This window comes from Salvelinus alpinus, chromosome 30 (assembly GCF_045679555.1).
Source record: "Salvelinus alpinus chromosome 30, SLU_Salpinus.1, whole genome shotgun sequence".
Classification (NCBI taxonomy): domain Eukaryota; kingdom Metazoa; phylum Chordata; class Actinopteri; order Salmoniformes; family Salmonidae; genus Salvelinus; species Salvelinus alpinus.
The window spans coordinates 572,826-590,872 of record NC_092115.1 but is presented as its reverse complement, the minus strand read 5'-3'; the positions used below and the strand labels follow the sequence as shown (position 1 = coordinate 590,872).

The 18,047-nt window shown below is 43.4% G+C and overlaps 1 protein-coding gene and 1 long non-coding RNA gene across 2 annotated transcripts in view; both read left to right on the top strand.

The window, feature by feature from the left end:
- On the top strand, positions 1-2,521 carry LOC139559811 (uncharacterized). Its single transcript, XR_011671826.1, has 3 exons — positions 1-1,551; positions 1,957-2,048; positions 2,159-2,521. It is a non-coding gene; the product is annotated as an uncharacterized lncRNA (long non-coding RNA).
- A 7,875-nt stretch (positions 2,522-10,396) lies between these two features.
- The window catches only part of LOC139560607 (deoxynucleoside triphosphate triphosphohydrolase SAMHD1-like), a 33,558-nt gene continuing 25,907 nt past the window's right edge, over positions 10,397-18,047 (top strand). Inside the window, exon 1 of the mRNA XM_071377537.1 lies at positions 10,397-10,581. Coding sequence (XP_071233638.1) covers positions 10,497-10,581 — 85 coding nt within the window. The 5' untranslated portion in view covers positions 10,397-10,496. The remainder of the gene's footprint in view (positions 10,582-18,047) is intronic.

Here is an 18,047-nt window from a genome sequence, read left to right as displayed (position 1 = left end):
GTTGATTTGATTTGATCGGTCTGGAGACAGTTGTCACATTGACATCATGAACATATTGTAGTCTGACATCAAATTTTTACTTGTCGTTATGAAAAAGTACAAACACAAAAATGAACCTGCATAATATTAGCAGCCTGGTGGTCCACAATAGCATGACTGGTGTATTTTTCCACACTATGAGGTTGGAATGATACTGAGAAATTGTGAAAACTATGATACCCTCTTAAAGATCGGACCCTTTTTTTCAATTTTTGTCTAAAATGACATGCCCAAATCTACCTGCCTGTAGCTCAGGACCTGAAGCAGGGATATGCATTTTCTTGATACCATTTACAACGACGCTTTGAAGTTTGTGGAAATGTGAAATGAATGTTGGAGAATATAACACATTAGATCTGGTAAAAGACAATACAAACCCCAAAAGTTTGTCTTTCCATCTTTGAAATACAAGAGAAAGGCCATAATGTACTATTCCAGGTTAGGCACAATTTAGACTTTGGCCACTAGATGGCAGCAGTGTATGTGCAAAGTTTATGACTGATTCAGTGAACCATTCTGTTCAAAATTTTGTATCAAGACTGCCCAATTGTGCCTAATTGGTTTATTAATACATTTTCAAGTTTATAACTGTGCACTCTCCTCAAAAAATAGCATGGTATTCTTTCACTGTAACAGCTACTGTAAATTGGAGAGTGCAGTTAGATTAACAAGAATTTAAGCTTTCTGCCCATATTAGATATGTCTATGTCCTGGGAAATGTTATTGTTACTTACAACCTCATAATAATCACATTAGCCTACGTTAGCTCAACCGTGTCGTGGGCGGATACGGATCCTGTAGAGATAATGTCCTTTAAGTGTAACACCAGATCCCAAATGAGTGGATTTCACTAATTTAATCTGTTCACAATGACAGCTTCAAGTGTTTTTAATACTTCATTTGTGGAGGTGAAGATTCTTTCAAAACTCATCTTGATCATTTATTATGAAAGTTAACTGAAGAGGAAAAGTTTATGTTAACCTATATTCTAATTCTAATTGTCTGTTCATCAAAACATCATGAACATCCTCTGTTGTCTGTCTAGAAACGGTGCTGTTACAGATACTGCTTCTGTTTGTCATCATGTGACTGCAAGGGAAGATTAGAACATGTCATCACCCTTTTCTTTATGTTAGTTTTAATGTGAAAACAAGGTTAATTTAATTCTAATTCTGAAGATGAATAAAAACATTTAGGCATTAAAGTAAATACATTGAAGCAAGGTGTTAAGTTGTGAACAGAGTATTAACTCAAACGAATGCAGAGGAAAGCTCAAACCAAGTGTATTCACCCCACTGGATTCTGCATCTATATACCATAGCTTGTACAAAACCAAACAATCATTTATCTGTCAAGACAAAGGTAGGGGTGTGACTTCTCAGAAATGTTAATCTGTTTCCCAGAACTGCCTGTTGGTCTGTTGTTGAGCGGCTGGTATCACCGTCCCACCCATTATCCCCCACGTTGTTCCACCTCCACTTCTGGGAGGAACCAGGCGGGGCCACAGAGCAGGTAAATACAGATTATTCTCCAGCGACGCCAATGCCAACGTGATACTACCTCTGTTACACTGAACACGTATCCTAGATCTAGAGGAACTTGATTTACACATAGCAGAATGTTCTGTAGGTGTGATGATTGGGGTGATGTTTGTTCCAGCTTCCACTGCCAACAAGGAACACAACTGCTTAACACATTGCATTGGTGTCAACCATACTTTAATTCAGTCTAATCCAGCTGAACCCAGTTATACCTGTTGTAAATGTTGTTTTTATCAATACAAACTGTGTCTAAAGTTTCCTGACATATATTTGAGACTTTAACAGTTAAATCAGTATTTCTGATGTTTTCTTGTTTTGTTTGTTCGTCATGTTTTGACCTCCCGACTCCTCCATCTCATCCCACCAACTCTGTCAGTCCACCAGGTCCCACAATGCAGCCTCCTCCACACTGCTGCAGTAACAGCCACATCTTCCCATCACAAAGCTTCAGTACTATCTGAATATGTTGTAAGTCCTGTACAGCACTTGGTATCCATCACTGTTGAGACAATGTTACAGCTGATAACATGTAATGACATTTTCAACCTAACCAACCCCCTCTGATTCCTCTCATTCAGGAAGTACCATCCAGGATCCTGTGGCAACGTCAATGTGAAACAGCATTGACCCCTGATCACCACCAACCAGGGTTCCACAGCGGTATCCTTCGATGCCCAGGCTTCGCTCAAGATCAACTAAAGGAGGTTTGGAAGGATCCCAGTGAGCAAAATTGACTTTGTTTGTTGTATATATGTTTTTTCAAGGTCTTTTGATCATAGGGATGGCCTCCCGAGAGAGCACACCAGGCAGCAAAGAGCACTTTGATGTGATTGGCTGGTCAGCAGGAAGTATTATCTGGCTAAACAGAAGGGATGATGGATCTGACAGAGAACGTTTTTTATGAAATGATGTCAGGTTAATATTGTAAATAAAAAAGGTGAAATGTACAGAATGACTTGATTGATCAATTAATAACACACCAAACGGTTGTTTTAATACATGGAAGAATTTGATTAGTCAAGGTACAATACACAAAAACGTTTAAGGAATGACTAGACTAGTCTAGACTAGTAATCTGTTCACTTTGATATGTTATCAAGTCTGTTTAATACTTCAGATTGTGAAGGTGGAGCACAAAATGGGGGTAAGATTCTTTTAAAACTCACTGTGAGCATTTTTTATGATAGTTAACTAGAGGTGAAGATTATGTTAACCTATATTCTATTTACAAAAGTCTGTTCATCAAACGATCATGAAAATCATCTGTTGTCTGCCTTGAAACGGTGCTGTTAAAGATGCTGCTTGTGTTTATCATATAAATGCACGGGAAGATAACAAATATGTCACGAGGCGGGGTGACAACGGTAGATAGCTAGCCGTAAACCGGTAGACAGCGTCCTTCGTCCCGCCGGTCGGGCACTGTTTTTCTGTAGGTCTATTACAGAAGGCGAGTGCAGATGTTTGGCAGGCGGGAGCGAAGGACACTCTCGGCTAGCTAGCTAACTAGCATGCTAGCACACGGTGTCCCTAACTAGCAGGCTAGCACAAAGTTTAGCAAACTAGCACGCTAGCTGGTTAGCTAGAACATGGTGTCACTGCACCTCCCACCTGCTGTGGCATCAGGAAGCGGGAGCGACCAGTAGACAGTGTCCTCTGCCTCCGCCTGTCAGGCACTGTTTTCCCACAGTCCTGTTAATGACAGTGAGGGCAGGTATTCGGCAGATGGTCGCAAAGGACACTGTACAAAAATAAAAACAACTCAGATAATACTTATGACCCTTTTGACCCACATTCAAAAGTCTCACAAGCAAAAGTCGTACTTTTCTCTGAGTTGTAAAAGCAGGCAGAGCAGAAACCAGCTACTCGTTAGTTGACTGATGTAGCTGGCAAGGTAACTGATTGACTCAACAGAAAAAAACTACACTAGTGTTTATTCCCACTGTTGAGCTAGTAGTGAAACTGACATGTAACGTTAGCTAATGTGTCATCCCGTCTCGACTGTTACAAACAACGCAAATAAGCAAACAAAAAAAACACAATAGGCTGGGTGCATGTAAAACGTCCGCCATCTCAAACTGACATGTAACGTTAGTGTTGTAATGTTTCATCCCGTCTCGACTGAGGTGAATGAACTAGCTAGCTAGTAGCTACCACAGCCAGTTCAGCTCTAGCATCCAGCCTTAGCCTCTAGCTATCTGTCAGATAGGGCAGCAGGTAATCTAGAGCGTTGGGTAAGTAAACGAAAGGTCTCTGGATCTAATCCCAGAAGAAATGATGTGAAAAGTCTGTCAATGTGCCCTTGAACAAGACACTTAACCTGAGCTCTGGATAAGAGTGTCTGCTAAATGATGTAAATAGTGCTGTAACAATAGCAACATCATATTGCTATCTAACAGCTGTTGTGTGTATGGAAATGTTTTGTAGCCTTTGTTTTCAACAGAAGTAAATTAACTTGGCTTTCCACAGTTGGTGTAGCGTTAGAGCCAGAGCTAGCCAAAAAGGTTTGCTAAAGCTGCTATTTTTGCCTCAATCACACTAGATCTGAATCGGGCCCGGCGTTTTATGTCCCTGCATAAAAATATCAAAAAAGTTTCAATGATTGAGTAACAGGTTGGTGCCAAAAAATTATCTTATTCCCTCCTGATTCCGTGAATCTTCCAACCGGGTTTTCAAAGAATTTTGGGAAAGTTACCAGATTTTTAGCATCTACCTGGGACAGAACTCACCCACGTCTATATTATAGACCGAGCTCCCTAGGTAACAATGAGATGACAACTGGGACCGACCGGCTCGATTCGGTCTTACGTATCAATATTAGAAATTGTGTTTTTTACAATGTATAAAAGTAGCGACCCAGAGCTAGAAAATGGTATATCATACACTACAGTTGAGGAAAAATGGGAAATTAATTCTGCTTTGAAAGTTGATCAACTTGTAACTCCACTTTTGAGGTAATGGGCCTTGAATGTTTTGGTACACCTACCTGAGAGCTCTTCTTTGTCTACCACCATTCAGTATCGACCCCACCCATCTCTTTAAGGATTCACATGTGAGGCCATGTGCTAAACAGAGTGAGTACGGTAGTAGAACATTAAAAAGTAGAACATTTGCCGCCATCCACTTCCTTATGTCGGAAACACAGGATTCCAGGGAGGGCAATTTTGGGGCTTCACCATGTTTCATCTAAATGTGTCATCCGCATAGCAGTGAAAGTTAACATTATGTTTCTGAATGACATCCCCAAGAGGTAAAATATATAGTGAAAACAATAGTGGTCCTAACACAGAACCTTTCTTCCTAGGTTTTGGCCTTTCTAGGGAATTTTTCCTAGCCACCGTGCTTCTACACCTGCGTTGCTTGCTGTATGGGGTTTTAGGCTGGGTTTCTGTACAGCACTTTGAGATATCAGCTGATGTAAGAAGGGCTTTATAAATACATTTGATCTAGATGCACTGTGTCACTGTGTATAGACAGCCTGGTCTCATAGACTAGATGTACTGTGTCACTGTGTGTAGACAGCCTGGTCTCACAGACTAGATGTACTGTGTCACTGTGTATAGACAGCCTGGTCTCACAGACTAGATGTACTGTGTATAGACAGCCTGGTCTCACAGACTAGATGTACTGTGTATAGACAGCCTGGTCTCACAGACTAGATGCACTGTGTCACTGTGTATAGACAGCCTGGTCTCACAGACTAGATGTACTGTGTATAGACAGCCTGGTCTCATAGACTAGATGCACTGTGTCACTGTGTATAGACAGCCTGGTCTCACAGACTAGATGTACTGTGTCATGTAGACAGCCTGGTCTCACAGACTAGATGTACTGTGTCACTGTGTATAGACAGCCTGGTCTCACAGACTAGATGTACTGTGTATAGACAGCCTGGTCTCACAGACTAGATGTACTGTGTATAGACAGCCTGGTCTCACAGACTAGATGCACTGTGTCACTGTGTATAGACAGCCTGGTCTCACAGACTAGATGTACTGTGTATAGACAGCCTGGTCTCATAGACTAGATGCACTGTGTCACTGTGTATAGACAGCCTGGTCTCACAGACTAGATGTACTGTGTCATGTAGACAGCCTGGTCTCACAGACTAGATGCACTGTGTATAGACAGCCTGGTCTCATAGACTAGATGTACTGTGTATAGACAGCCTGGTCTCACAGACTAGATGTACTGTGTCACTGTGTCATGTAGACAGCCTGGTCTCACAGACTAGATGCACTGTGTCACTGTGTGTAGACAGCCTGGTCTCACAGACTAGATGTACTGTGTCACTGTGTATAGACAGCCTGGTCTCATAGACTAGATGTACTGTGTCACTGTGTGTAGACAGCCTGGTCTCACAGACTAGATGTACTGTGTCATGTAGACAGCCTGGTCTCATAGACTAGATGTACTGTGTCACTGTGTATAGACAGCCTGGTCTCACAGACTAGATGTACTGTGTCATGTAGACAGCCTGGTCTCATAGACTAGATGTACTGTGTCACTGTGTATAGACAGCCTGGTCTCATAGACTAGATGCACTGTGTCACTGTGTCATGTAGACAGCCTGGTCACAGACTAGATGCACTGTGTCACTGTGTGTAGACAGCCTGGTCTCACAGACTAGATGTACTGTGTCACTGTGTATAGACAGCCTGGTCTCATAGACTAGATGCAGACTAGATGTACTGTGTCACTGTGTATAGACAGCCTGGTCTCACAGACTAGATGCACTGTGTCACTGTGTATAGACAGCCTGGTCTCATAGACTAGATGCAGACTAGATGTACTGTGTCACTGTGTATAGACAGCCTGGTCTCATAGACTAGATGTACTGTGTGTAGACAGCCTGGTCTCACAGACTAGATGTACTATGTATAGACAGCCTGGTCTCACAGACTAGATGTACTATGTATAGACAGCCTGGTCTCATAGACTAGATGTACTGTGTATAGACAGCCTGGTCTCACAGACTAGATGTACTGTGTCACTGTGTATAGACAGCCTGGTCTCACAGACTAGATGCACTGTGTCACTGTGTGTAGACAGCCTGGTCTCACAGACTAGATGCACTGTGTCACTGTGTGTAGACAGCCTGGTCTCACAGACTAGATGCACTGTGTCACTGTGTGTAGACAGCCTGGTCTCACAGACTAGATGTACTGTGTCACTGTGTGTAGACAGCCTGGTCTCACAGACTAGATGCACTGTGTCACTGTGTATAGACAGCCTGGTCTCACAGACTAGATGCACTGTGTCACTGTGTGTAGACAGTCTGGTCTCACAGACTAGATGCACTAGATGCATTGTGTCACTGTGTGTAGACAGTCTGGTCTCATTGTAAATGTAAATCCAGGACACTCAGATTAGTATGATGTATTATGTTTGTATGATTACATAAGACAGAAGGTTACTTAAAGGTGCAATATGCAGAAATCGCTCCTCCATTTGCTGGTTGCTAAAATTCTTATGGTCTGCCTAATTTCAGTTTGTGACAAAACAAGCAGTAATTGTGCATATAGAACACATCTACAGCTGAGTAGACTTGCTTTAAATTAGAAATTAAAGAGCTTTAACCTCTCTTGGGTATGTGGGACGTTAGTATCCCCCCTCTTCAACAGCCAGTGAAACTGCTGGGTGCCAAATTCAAATACAGAAATACTCATTTTATTTTATTTCACCTTTATTTAACCAGGTAGGCTAGTTGAGAACAAGTTCTCATTTGCAACTGCGACCTGGCCAAGATAAAGCATAGCAGTGTGAACAGACAACAACACAGAGTTACACATGGAGTAAACAATAAACAAGTCAATAACATGGTAGAAAAAAAAGAGAATCTATATACAATGTGTGCAAAAGGCATGAGGTAGGCAATAAATCGAATAATTACAATTTAGCAGATTAACACTGGAGTGATAAATCATCAGATGATCATGTGCAAGAAGAGATACTGGTGTGCAAAAGAGCAGAAAAGTAAATAAATAAAAGCAGTATGGGGGGTGAGGTAGGTAAATTGGGTGGGGTAGTTTACAGATGGACTATGTACAGCTGCAGCGATCGGTTAGCTGCTCGGATAGCAGATTTTTAAAGTTGTTGAGGGAGATAAGTCTCCAACTTCAGAGATTTTTGCAATTCGTTCCAGTCGCAGGCAGCAGAGAACTGGAAGGAAAGGCGTCCAAATGAGGTTTTGGCTTTAGGGATGATCAGTGAGATACACCTGCTGGAGCGCGTGCTACGGGTGGGTGTAGCCATCGTGACCAGTGAACTGAGATAAGGCGGCACTTTACCTAGCATAGCCTTGTAGATGACCTGGAGCCAGTGGGTCTGACGACGAACATGTAGCGAGTGCCAGCCGACTAGGGCATACAGGTCGCAGTGGTGGGTCGTATAAGGTGCTTTAGTAACAAAACGAATGGCACTGTGATAAACTGCATTATAACATTTCTGAAAACAAAACATATTTTACATAGGTTTAAAGATGAACGTCTTGTGAATCCAACCACGGTGTCAGATTTTAAAAATGCCTTACGGCGAAAGCATACCGTACGATTATTTGAGAACATAGCCCACTAGACAATTCATTACAAACAGTAACCAGCCAAGTAGAACAGTCAGAGTCAGAAATAGAGATAAAATTAATCCCTTACCTTTGATGATCTTTATATGGTTGCATTCAGCAGACATTCATTTACTCAATAAATGTTTCTTTTGTTCGATAAAGTCTCTTTATTATACAAACACCTCAGTTTTGTTTGGGCTTTTTCTTCAGTAATCCACAGGCTCAAACGCAGTCAAAACAGGAAGACAAAAAAATCCAAATTGTATCCGTAAAGTTCATAGAAACATGTCAAACGATGTTTAAATTCAGGTTGTTTTTAGCCTAAATAATCAATAATATTTCAACCGGACAATAACGTTGTCAATTTAAAAAGGTAAACAAGAATTACTCTCTCGCTGTCGAGCGCATGAAAAAGCTCTGCGACACTTTAGCGTCCATTCATTCCGAATGCTCTTATTCCCTCTTTTTTCAGAATACAAGCCTGAAACTATTTCTAAAGACTGTTGACATCTAGTGGAAGGCATAGAAACTGCAGTTTGAGTCCTAAGTCAATGGATACTGTAATGGCATTGAATAGAAAACTACAAAACACCCCAAAAAACTACTTCCTGAATGGATTTTTCTCAGGTTTTCGCCTGCCAAATCAGTTCTGTTATACTCACAGACACTATATTAACAGTTTTGGAAACTTTAGAGTTTTCTATCCTAATCTACCAGTTATATGCATATAATATCTTCTGGGCCCAAGAAGCAGGCAGTTTAACTTCTTGCCGCACGGATCCCTTTAGCGGGATCATTTTCGTAAACAACCGCTGAATTGCAGAGCGCCAAATAAAATAAAAATACTAAAAATATTTATAATCATGAAATCACAAGTGAAATATACCAAAACACAGTTTAGCTTGTTGTTAATCCACCTATCATGTCAGATTTTGAAAATATGCTTTACAGCGAAAGCAATCCAAGCGTTTGTGAGTTTATCAATCACTAGATTGTAGCGGCTAGCTATAAGAACAGCTAGCCGCAAATTAGCTTGGTCACGAAAGTCAGAAAAGCAATCAAGTTAAACTAAAGTGTACAACACCCATTGAATATGGCCGGTAATGAAATTGTTGCCAGCAGAGCTGGTTAGACTGTTTTCATGTTATCCAGAGGTAAATCAATCATCAGTCAAGTGTGCGCTCCGAGAGCAAAACGAGATGGGTGGGGCTAAAGCTTAAGAGGTTGGGAACAATGCTGAATGGGTGTAGACAAAGAGGTGCTCTTCACTAGATACCAAAACATTCAAAGGCCGTTACCAAAACATTCAAAGGCCGTTACCAAAACATTCAAAGGCCGTTTTATCAAAAGTGAGTTTACAAGTTGATCAACTTTCAAACCAGAATTATCCAATATAAAAAACACAATTTCAAAATTTGCTACATAAGACTGAATCCAGGTGGTGAGTCACAAATGACTCAAATTGAGTAACAATAAATCATTTTGGAGAAATCATATGAATTGGCATATTAGGCATAACACAATTTGACGTTGTAAGATGCCAAAATATAGTTTTCGTTATCCTAATTTTGTTTTGTTTTCTGATTGTTTCAGTGCATGCATTCAACAAGGGCATGAGATGAAGGAATGTGGTGTATCAGTGGAGAAAGTTTTGTGTATATGCTTTGGGGGTGCCCATGGGGCTGGAGATCGGAGGTGTCCGGTGAGAGAAAGGCAGGTTGAAGTTGCCAGGGTCAGAGTAGTACAGAAAGTGTCATATGCTGAAGCAGTGAAGAGAGTGGTAGAGGAAGATGGGTACAGGGTGAGGGATCATAATAGGATGGCTAGGCAGAGACCAATAGAGTGGGAGAGGAATAATATGTGCTTCACTAAAGGGGATTTCTTAGCATTCATATTCATGGTTGTTAACTGTATAACAGAATAATAGAGTAATAGAGTAATAGAATTTCAGTCACAGAAATAGAGGTTGTGGTGGCAGAGAAGTACTTGGTATTGATTGCAAGGTTTTACTGCAGAATATTTTAAATAGTGAAATAGGGAGAGTTTTGTGAGGGCTAATAGTTGCCATGGTCATTTTCCCTTTTCTCAATTTTTGTATTAACGGAAGTTCACGTCGGTAGGCTGTGACTGACACTCCATATACAGTAGGTGGGAGGCAGTGTATGCGCCTAAAAGTTGGCTACGATCCGCCAACCAATCCCAAAGAAGAGGGTGTGGTTGACCAGGAGAGTATATATTGTGTTACCGGCGCTCTTCTCTTACCGATCAATACGGAAAGGCGAAAGCATTCCAGAGAAGATTTACCGACTGCTGACAGTTACCATTTCAAAACAACGGAGGAGAGAGTTTATGCCGGGATGTCGCGGGACATAAGCCAGTGGAGTGTCAAGGACATTTGCAGATACCTGCGTGAGGAAGGTCTCGGGGACGAGAAATTCAGAGGTTCGGTTTTGTGATCACTGTTTTGCATGTCTTCGCCAAATAGCTACATACACATGATATTTGACTGACCAAGCCAATGTAGCTTGTAACTGTAAACTAAACTGCAGAGAAAGTGACTGGGTCAGCAGCAGAGAAATTGCTAGCCCACTAGATCAGTTGTTGGCTAAAATCAAATTGTATTATTCACGTGCGCCGAATAAAACAGATAGACCTTACAGTGAAATGCTGAATACAACAGGTGTAGACCTCACAGTGAAATGCTGAATACAACAGGTGTAGTAGACCTCACAGTGAAATGCTGAATACAACAGGTGTAGTAGACCTCACAGTGAACTGCCGAATACAACAGGTGTAGTAGACCTCACAGTGAAATGCTGAATACAACAGGTGTAGTAGACCTCACAGTGAAATGCTGAATACAACAGGTGTAGTAGACCTCACAGTGAAATGCCGAATACAACAGGTGTAGTAGACCTCACAGTGAAATGCCGAATACAACAGGTGTAGTAGACCTCACAGTGAAATGCCGAATACAACAGGTGTACTAGACCTCACAGTGAAATGCCGAATACAATAGGTGTACTAGACCTCACAGTGAAATGCCGAATACAATAGGTGTACTAGACCTGACAGTGGAATGCCGAATGCAATAGGTGTACTAGACCTGACAGTGAAATGCCGAATACAACAGGTGTAGTAGACCTCACAGTGAAATGCCGAATACAACAGGTGTAGTAGACCTCACAGTGAAATGCCGAATACAACAGGTGTAGTAGACCTCACAGTGAAATGCTGAAAACAACAGGTGTAGTAGACCTTACAGTGAAATGCTGAATACAACAGGTGTAGTAGACCTCACAGTGAAATGCTGAATACAACAGGTGTAGTAGACCTCACAGTGAAATGCCGCATACAACAGGTGTAGTAGAACTCACAGTGAAATGCCGCATACAACAGGTGTAGTAGAACTGACAGTGAAATGCCGAATACAACAGGTGTAGTAGAACTGACAGTGAAATGCCGAATACAACAGGTGTAGTAGACCTCACAGTGAAATGCCGAATACAACAGGTGTAGTAGACCTCACAGTGAAATGCCGAATACAACAGGTGTAGTAGACCTCACAGTGAAATGCCGAATACAACAGGTGTAGTAGACCTCACAGTGAAATGCCGAATACAACAGGTGTAGTAGACCTCACAGTGAAATGCTGAATACAACAGGTGTAGTAGACCTTACAGTGAAATGCCGAATACAACAGGTGTAGTAGACCTTACAGTGAAATGCCGAATACAACAGGTGTAGTAGACCTCACAGTGAAATGCTGAATACAACAGGTGTAGTAGACCTCACAGTGAAATGCTGAATACAACAGGTGTAGTAGACCTTACAGTGAAATGCTGAATACAACAGGTGTAGTAGACCTCACAGTGAAATGCTGAATACAACAGGTATTTATCATACCTGTGGTGCACGGTCTGATATACCGCGTAGAACTCTAATTGGTCGATTGTTTGGTCGTGTGGCTGTTGGTCGAGCAGTAACAAATATATTTATGTAATGAAACAGGTATGGAGCAGGTCTCGAACCCTCAACCTTCTAGCCCGAAGTCCGGTGCGCTATCGGCTGTGCCCCAAAAGCATGCTCATGCGGCAGTCAATATCCACGCTTATAAACCCAGGGTCGTTACACTACTCCCTCCTTTCAAAGAGAGCATCCTCACGCTAGCTTGCAACTCTAGGTCTTATAGGAACGCGCTCACTGGCCAAGCACACGCACTGTCGTCGATGCAAGGTCTGATCACTTCTGACACCAATGTAATGAAACAGGAAGGGAGCAGGTCCCGAACCCTCGATCTTCTAAATGTAATGAAACAGGAAGGGAGCAGGTCCCGAACCCTCGATCTTCTAAATGTAATGAAACAGGAAGGGAGCAGGTCCCGAACCCTCGATCTTCTAAATGTAATGAAACAGGAAGGGAGCAGGTCCCGAAACCTCGATCTTCTAAATGTAATGAAACAGGAAGGGAGCAGGTCCCGAAACCTCGATCTTCTAAATGTAATGAAACAGGAAGGGAGCAGGTCCCGAAGCCTCGATCTTCTAAATGTAATGAAACAGGAAGGGAGCAGGTCCCGAACCCTCGATCTTCTAAATGGAATGAAACAGGAAGGGAGCAGGTCCCGAACCCTCGATCTTCTAAATGGAATGAAACAGGAAGGGAGCAGGTCCCGAACCCTCGATCTTCTAAATGTAATGAAACAGGCAGGGAGCAGGTCCCGAACCCTCGATCTTCTAAATGTAATGAAACAGGCAGGGAGCAGGTCCCGAACCCTCGATCTTCTAAATGTAATGAAACAGGAAGGGAGCAGGTCCCGAACCCTCGATCTTCTAAATGTAATGAAACAGGAAGGGAGCAGGTCCCGAACCCTCGATCTTCTAAATGTAATGAAACAGGCAGGGAGCAGGTCCCGAACCCTCGATCTTCTAAATGTAATGAAACAGGCAGGGAGCAGGTCCCGAACCCTCGATCTTCTAAATGTAATGAAACAGGCAGGGAGCAGGTCCCGAACCCTCGATCTTCTAAATGTAATGAAACAGGCAGGGTGCAGGTCCCGAACCCTCGATCTTCTAAATGTAATGAAACAGGCAGGGAGCAGGTCCCGAACCCTCGATCTTCTAAATGTAATGAAACAGGAAGGGAGCAGGTCCCGAACCCTCGATCTTCTAAATGTAATGAAACAGGCAGGGAGCAGGTCCCGAACCCTCGATCTTCTAAATGTAATGAAACAGGAAGGGAGCAGGTCCCGAACCCTCGATCTTCTAAATGTAATGAAACAGGAAGGGAGCAGGTCCCGAACCCTCGACCTTCTAGCCCGAAGTCCAGCGCGTTATCGACTGTGCCGCAAATGCATGCTCATATCCTCGCTTATAAACCCAGGGTCGTTTTTTATATATATATATATATATATGTTCCCATCTCAGTGAACTCCCGAGTGGTGCACAGGTCTAAGGCACTGCATCTCAGTGAACTCCCGAGTGGTGCACAGGTCTAAGGCACTGCATCTCAGTGAACTCCCGAGTGGTGCACAGGTCTAAGGCACTGCATCTCAGTGAACTCCCGAGTGGTGCACAGGTCTAAGGCACTGCATCTCAGTGAACTCCCGAGTGGTGCACAGGTCTAAGGCACTGCATCTCAGTGAACTCCCGAGTGGTGCACAGGTCTAAGGCACTGCATCTCAGTGAACTCCCGAGTGGTGCACAGGTCTAAGGCACTGCATCTCAGTGAACTCCCGAGTGGTGCACAGGTCTAAGGCACTGCATCTCAGTGAACTCCCGAGTGGTGCACAGGTCTAAGGCACTGCATCTCAGTGAACTCCCGAGTGGTGCACAGGTCTAAGGCACTGCATCTCAGTGAACTCCCGAGTGGTGCACAGGTCTAAGGCACTGCATCTCAGTGAACTCCCGAGTGGTGCACAGGTCTAAGGCACTGCATCTCAGTGAACTCCCGAGTGGTGCACAGGTCTAAGGCACTGCATCTCAGTGAACTCCCGAGTGGTGCACAGGTCTAAGGCACTGCATCTCAGTGAACTCCCGAGTGGTGCACAGGTCTAAGGCACTGCATCTCAGTGAACTCCCGAGTGGTGCACAGGTCTAAGGCACTGCATCTCAGTGAACTCCCGAGTGGTGCACAGGTCTAAGGCACTGCATCTCAGTGAACTCCCGAGTGGTGCACAGGTCTAAGGCACTGCATCTCAGTGAACTCCCGAGTGGTGCACAGGTCTAAGGCACTGCATCTCAGTGAACTCCCGAGTGGTGCACAGGTCTAAGGCACTGCATCTCAGTGAACTCCCGAGTGGTGCACAGGTCTAAGGCACTGCATCTCAGTGAACTCCCGAGTGGTGCACAGGTCTAAGGCACTGCATCTCAGTGAACTCCCGAGTGGTGCACAGGTCTAAGGCACTGCATCTCAGTGAACTCCCGAGTGGTGCACAGGTCTAAGGCACTGCATCTCAGTGAACTCCCGAGTGGTGCACAGGTCTAAGGCACTGCATCTCAGTGAACTCCCGAGTGGTGCACAGGTGTAAGGCACTGCATCTCAGTGAACTCCCGAGTGGTGCACAGGTCTAAGGCACTGCATCTCAGTGAACTCCCGAGTGGTGCACAGGTCTAAGGCACTGCATCTCAGTGAACTCCCGAGTGGTGCACAGGTCTAAGGCACTGCATCTCAGTGAACTCCCGAGTGGTGCACAGGTCTAAGGCACTGCATCTCAGTGAACTCCCGAGTGGTGCACAGGTCTAAGGCACTGCATCTCAGTGAACTCCCGAGTGGTGCACAGGTCTAAGGCACTGCATCTCAGTGAACTCCCGAGTGGTGCACAGGTCTAAGGCACTGCATCTCAGTGAACTCCCGAGTGGTGCACAGGTCTAAGGCACTGCATCTCAGTGATCTCCCGAGTGGTGCACAGGTCTAAGGCACTGCATCTCAGTGAACTCCCGAGTGGTGCACAGGTCTAAGGCACTGCATCTCAGTGAACTCCCGAGTGGTGCACAGGTCTAAGGCACTGCATCTCAGTGAACTCCCGAGTGGTGCACAGGTCTAAGGCACTGCATCTCAGTGAACTCCCGAGTGGTGCACAGGTCTAAGGCACTGCATCTCAGTGAACTCCCGAGTGGTGCACAGGTCTAAGGCACTGCATCTCAGTGAACTCCCGAGTGGTGCACAGGTCTAAGGCACTGCATCTCAGTGAACTCCCGAGTGGTGCACAGGTCTAAGGCACTGCATCTCAGTGCTAGATGCTTGATCCAAAAATGTGGTCGGAGGGTGTGACACAATTGCGGCGCCTCCAGAGGCCAAATCAAGCTCCGTACCGCACCGCCATGCGTTCCCAAATTGTATAACGATGCAGAGGGCTCTGTATTGCTCCGCATTTACGTGGTGGGTTGACGGTAGGTGGGGGCGGTACATCCTGTATCAACACAAACCCACTTCTTTGACAACAGCTCTGCACTGCTCCTCCAAGTTGCTGCCAATGCAGACGCCATAACTTAAGTGTCAATTGTTTGCCTTTGTGTATGTCAATTCCCCATTACATTTTTACCAGTAGTTCATTTACTGTTAATTCCTATAATTTATAATCTACAATGTTTGTTACTTTGGTTACAGGTCATTTATTTGAATGCATTCATTATTATTGCAGTCTTCCTGTCCTCATTGTCGTCGTGTTCACATTGTTTGCAGAGAGCACAAAGTACGCTACACTTGTGAGAAACAAGATTTAGATTATTTCATTCCATTTACGAGTTTTGTAAATTGTGTTATTATCTTTTGTTTGGAGCGCTTCTGTCAATGTTGAGTAAGGACACGCATGCATAGAAGTATATAGGCTGCCTGGCCTTTGAAAATGTAAGCGTATACATGTGCACATTTGGGGAACTGATAGTATTTCTGATTTGCTTAACGCACCACCACCGGTGGAGCTTCTCAAAGTAATGTTTTCTTCACCTCAAACAGCAAGCAAACAGTCTGTTTTTACATCCTTTGAGAATTGCAATAGTTCCTCAATGTATTTTAAAAATCTTTCCAGCTCTCTTCCTTTCATCATAAAATATGCCAGATTACTTCTTATCGGTGCTTGACTTGGACTGAAATAGGTTCTGGTACTCATTTTGGGTGCTGGGACTGTTTATATTTCGGTGCAGGAGCTCCACTATATTCTTGAGCTGATATTCTATAAGAGGAAGAGGAGCTCCACTATACCGTAGAGATAATATTCTATAAGAGGAAGAGGAGCTCCACTATACCGTAGAGATAATATTCTATAAGAGGAAGAGGAGCTCCACTATACCGTAGAGATAATATTCTATAAGAGGAACAGGAGCTCCACTATACTGTAGAGATAATATTCTATAAGAGGAACAGGAGCTCCACAATACTGTTGAGCTGATATCCTATAAGAGGATGAGGAGCTCCACTATACCGTAGAGATAATATTCTATAAGAGGAACAGGAGCTCCACTATACTGTAGAGATAATATTCTATAAGAGGAACAGGAGCTCCACTATACTGTAGAGATAATATTCTATAAGAGGAACAGGAGCTCCACAATACTGTTGAGCTGATATTCTATAAGATGAAGAAGAGCTCAAGCAGTAGAACATTTTAGCTGCCTGTACTCAGCTCCGGGGAGCTCCTTCGTCTTTCCTCTTTCACCCAGTTAGTCAGACTCCAGACACCAACCACACCAGAAATGATTTTCAGGTATTAAATCTGAACATCCGTCGTCCCCCCTGAGATGACTCCTTTGACGGGCTCTCTACTCCAAAGTTCAAAGCACAAACCTTTTGTTGTCCGGATTCTTTTATTAAGGCCCACTGCAATGAATCAAAATAAGACCGCTCCTGGTCACTCTGACAGTCTTTTCCCAGCACCCACTTCACCATTTTCAACACCTCAAGTGGGCTCCCCAAATACTGTATGCATCCTTACTCTGTATCCTTACTAACCCTACTGCATCCTTACTCAACAAACGCATCCCAACAAGAAGCGATTCATTACCATTCATAGACGTATCCTTCACTCCAATTTTTGACAATTTATTTTTTGTTTTCCGGTTTGACACTACTGTTGTCCATTCAGAACATTAATCTTCATCAACTTTGCTCGACGTGCTGCTTGATTCGAACTCGGCGTTCACTTCCACCATTTTCACCATCAGACTACAACAGAATAGTCTACCTGTGCTAATTAGCTAGCTGTGTCTCGAAACACCTGTGTGTAACCGGAAGACAGAAACCACAAACGTGTTGTCACTGAAAAATACTGCCTGCTGGAACTGTGTTAAAACAGTAAGTGTGCATTTTTCAGTTGAGAAATTATTTTGATGTGATGTGAAAGTATCTGGATTTATGTTTCTAGAACCGTACTGCAATTGAGAATCGATTTATGTTTAGATGGAGTATTTGGCTGTTTGGATTCCAGAGCCAATTCGACCTTTAAACAGAACATGTAAGGTCCTTGGACTATAAGCAGAGTGGGAAATGAACACCAGCCACCAGCTAAATGTTAGTACATTTTGACAGGGAGAATGTCTCATATTTCCATCCACATTGACAGGTAGAATGTCTCATATTTCCATCCACATTGGCAGGTAGAATGTCTCATATTTCCATCCACATTGACAGGTGGTCACACAGTGCATTTGTGAGAATATTTGTATGTGTGTGTCAGATCTGATTTTCAACATTGCGGTGGTGAAAATGGGGTGGGGTACAGCATAGGTTCAAACTATAGAGACCCGCTGGAACTCTGATATCCACTACTGTCTATCTGCTCTTTTCTTTGAAATCACTTTCAATCAATTACATTCAATAAGTGTTTTAACGTTACAAAATATGTGCATGCATTTTCTGTGATTTCTTTATGAATTTTCCCCCCAAAAATGTGTCTGGTAAAATTTGGGCATCAA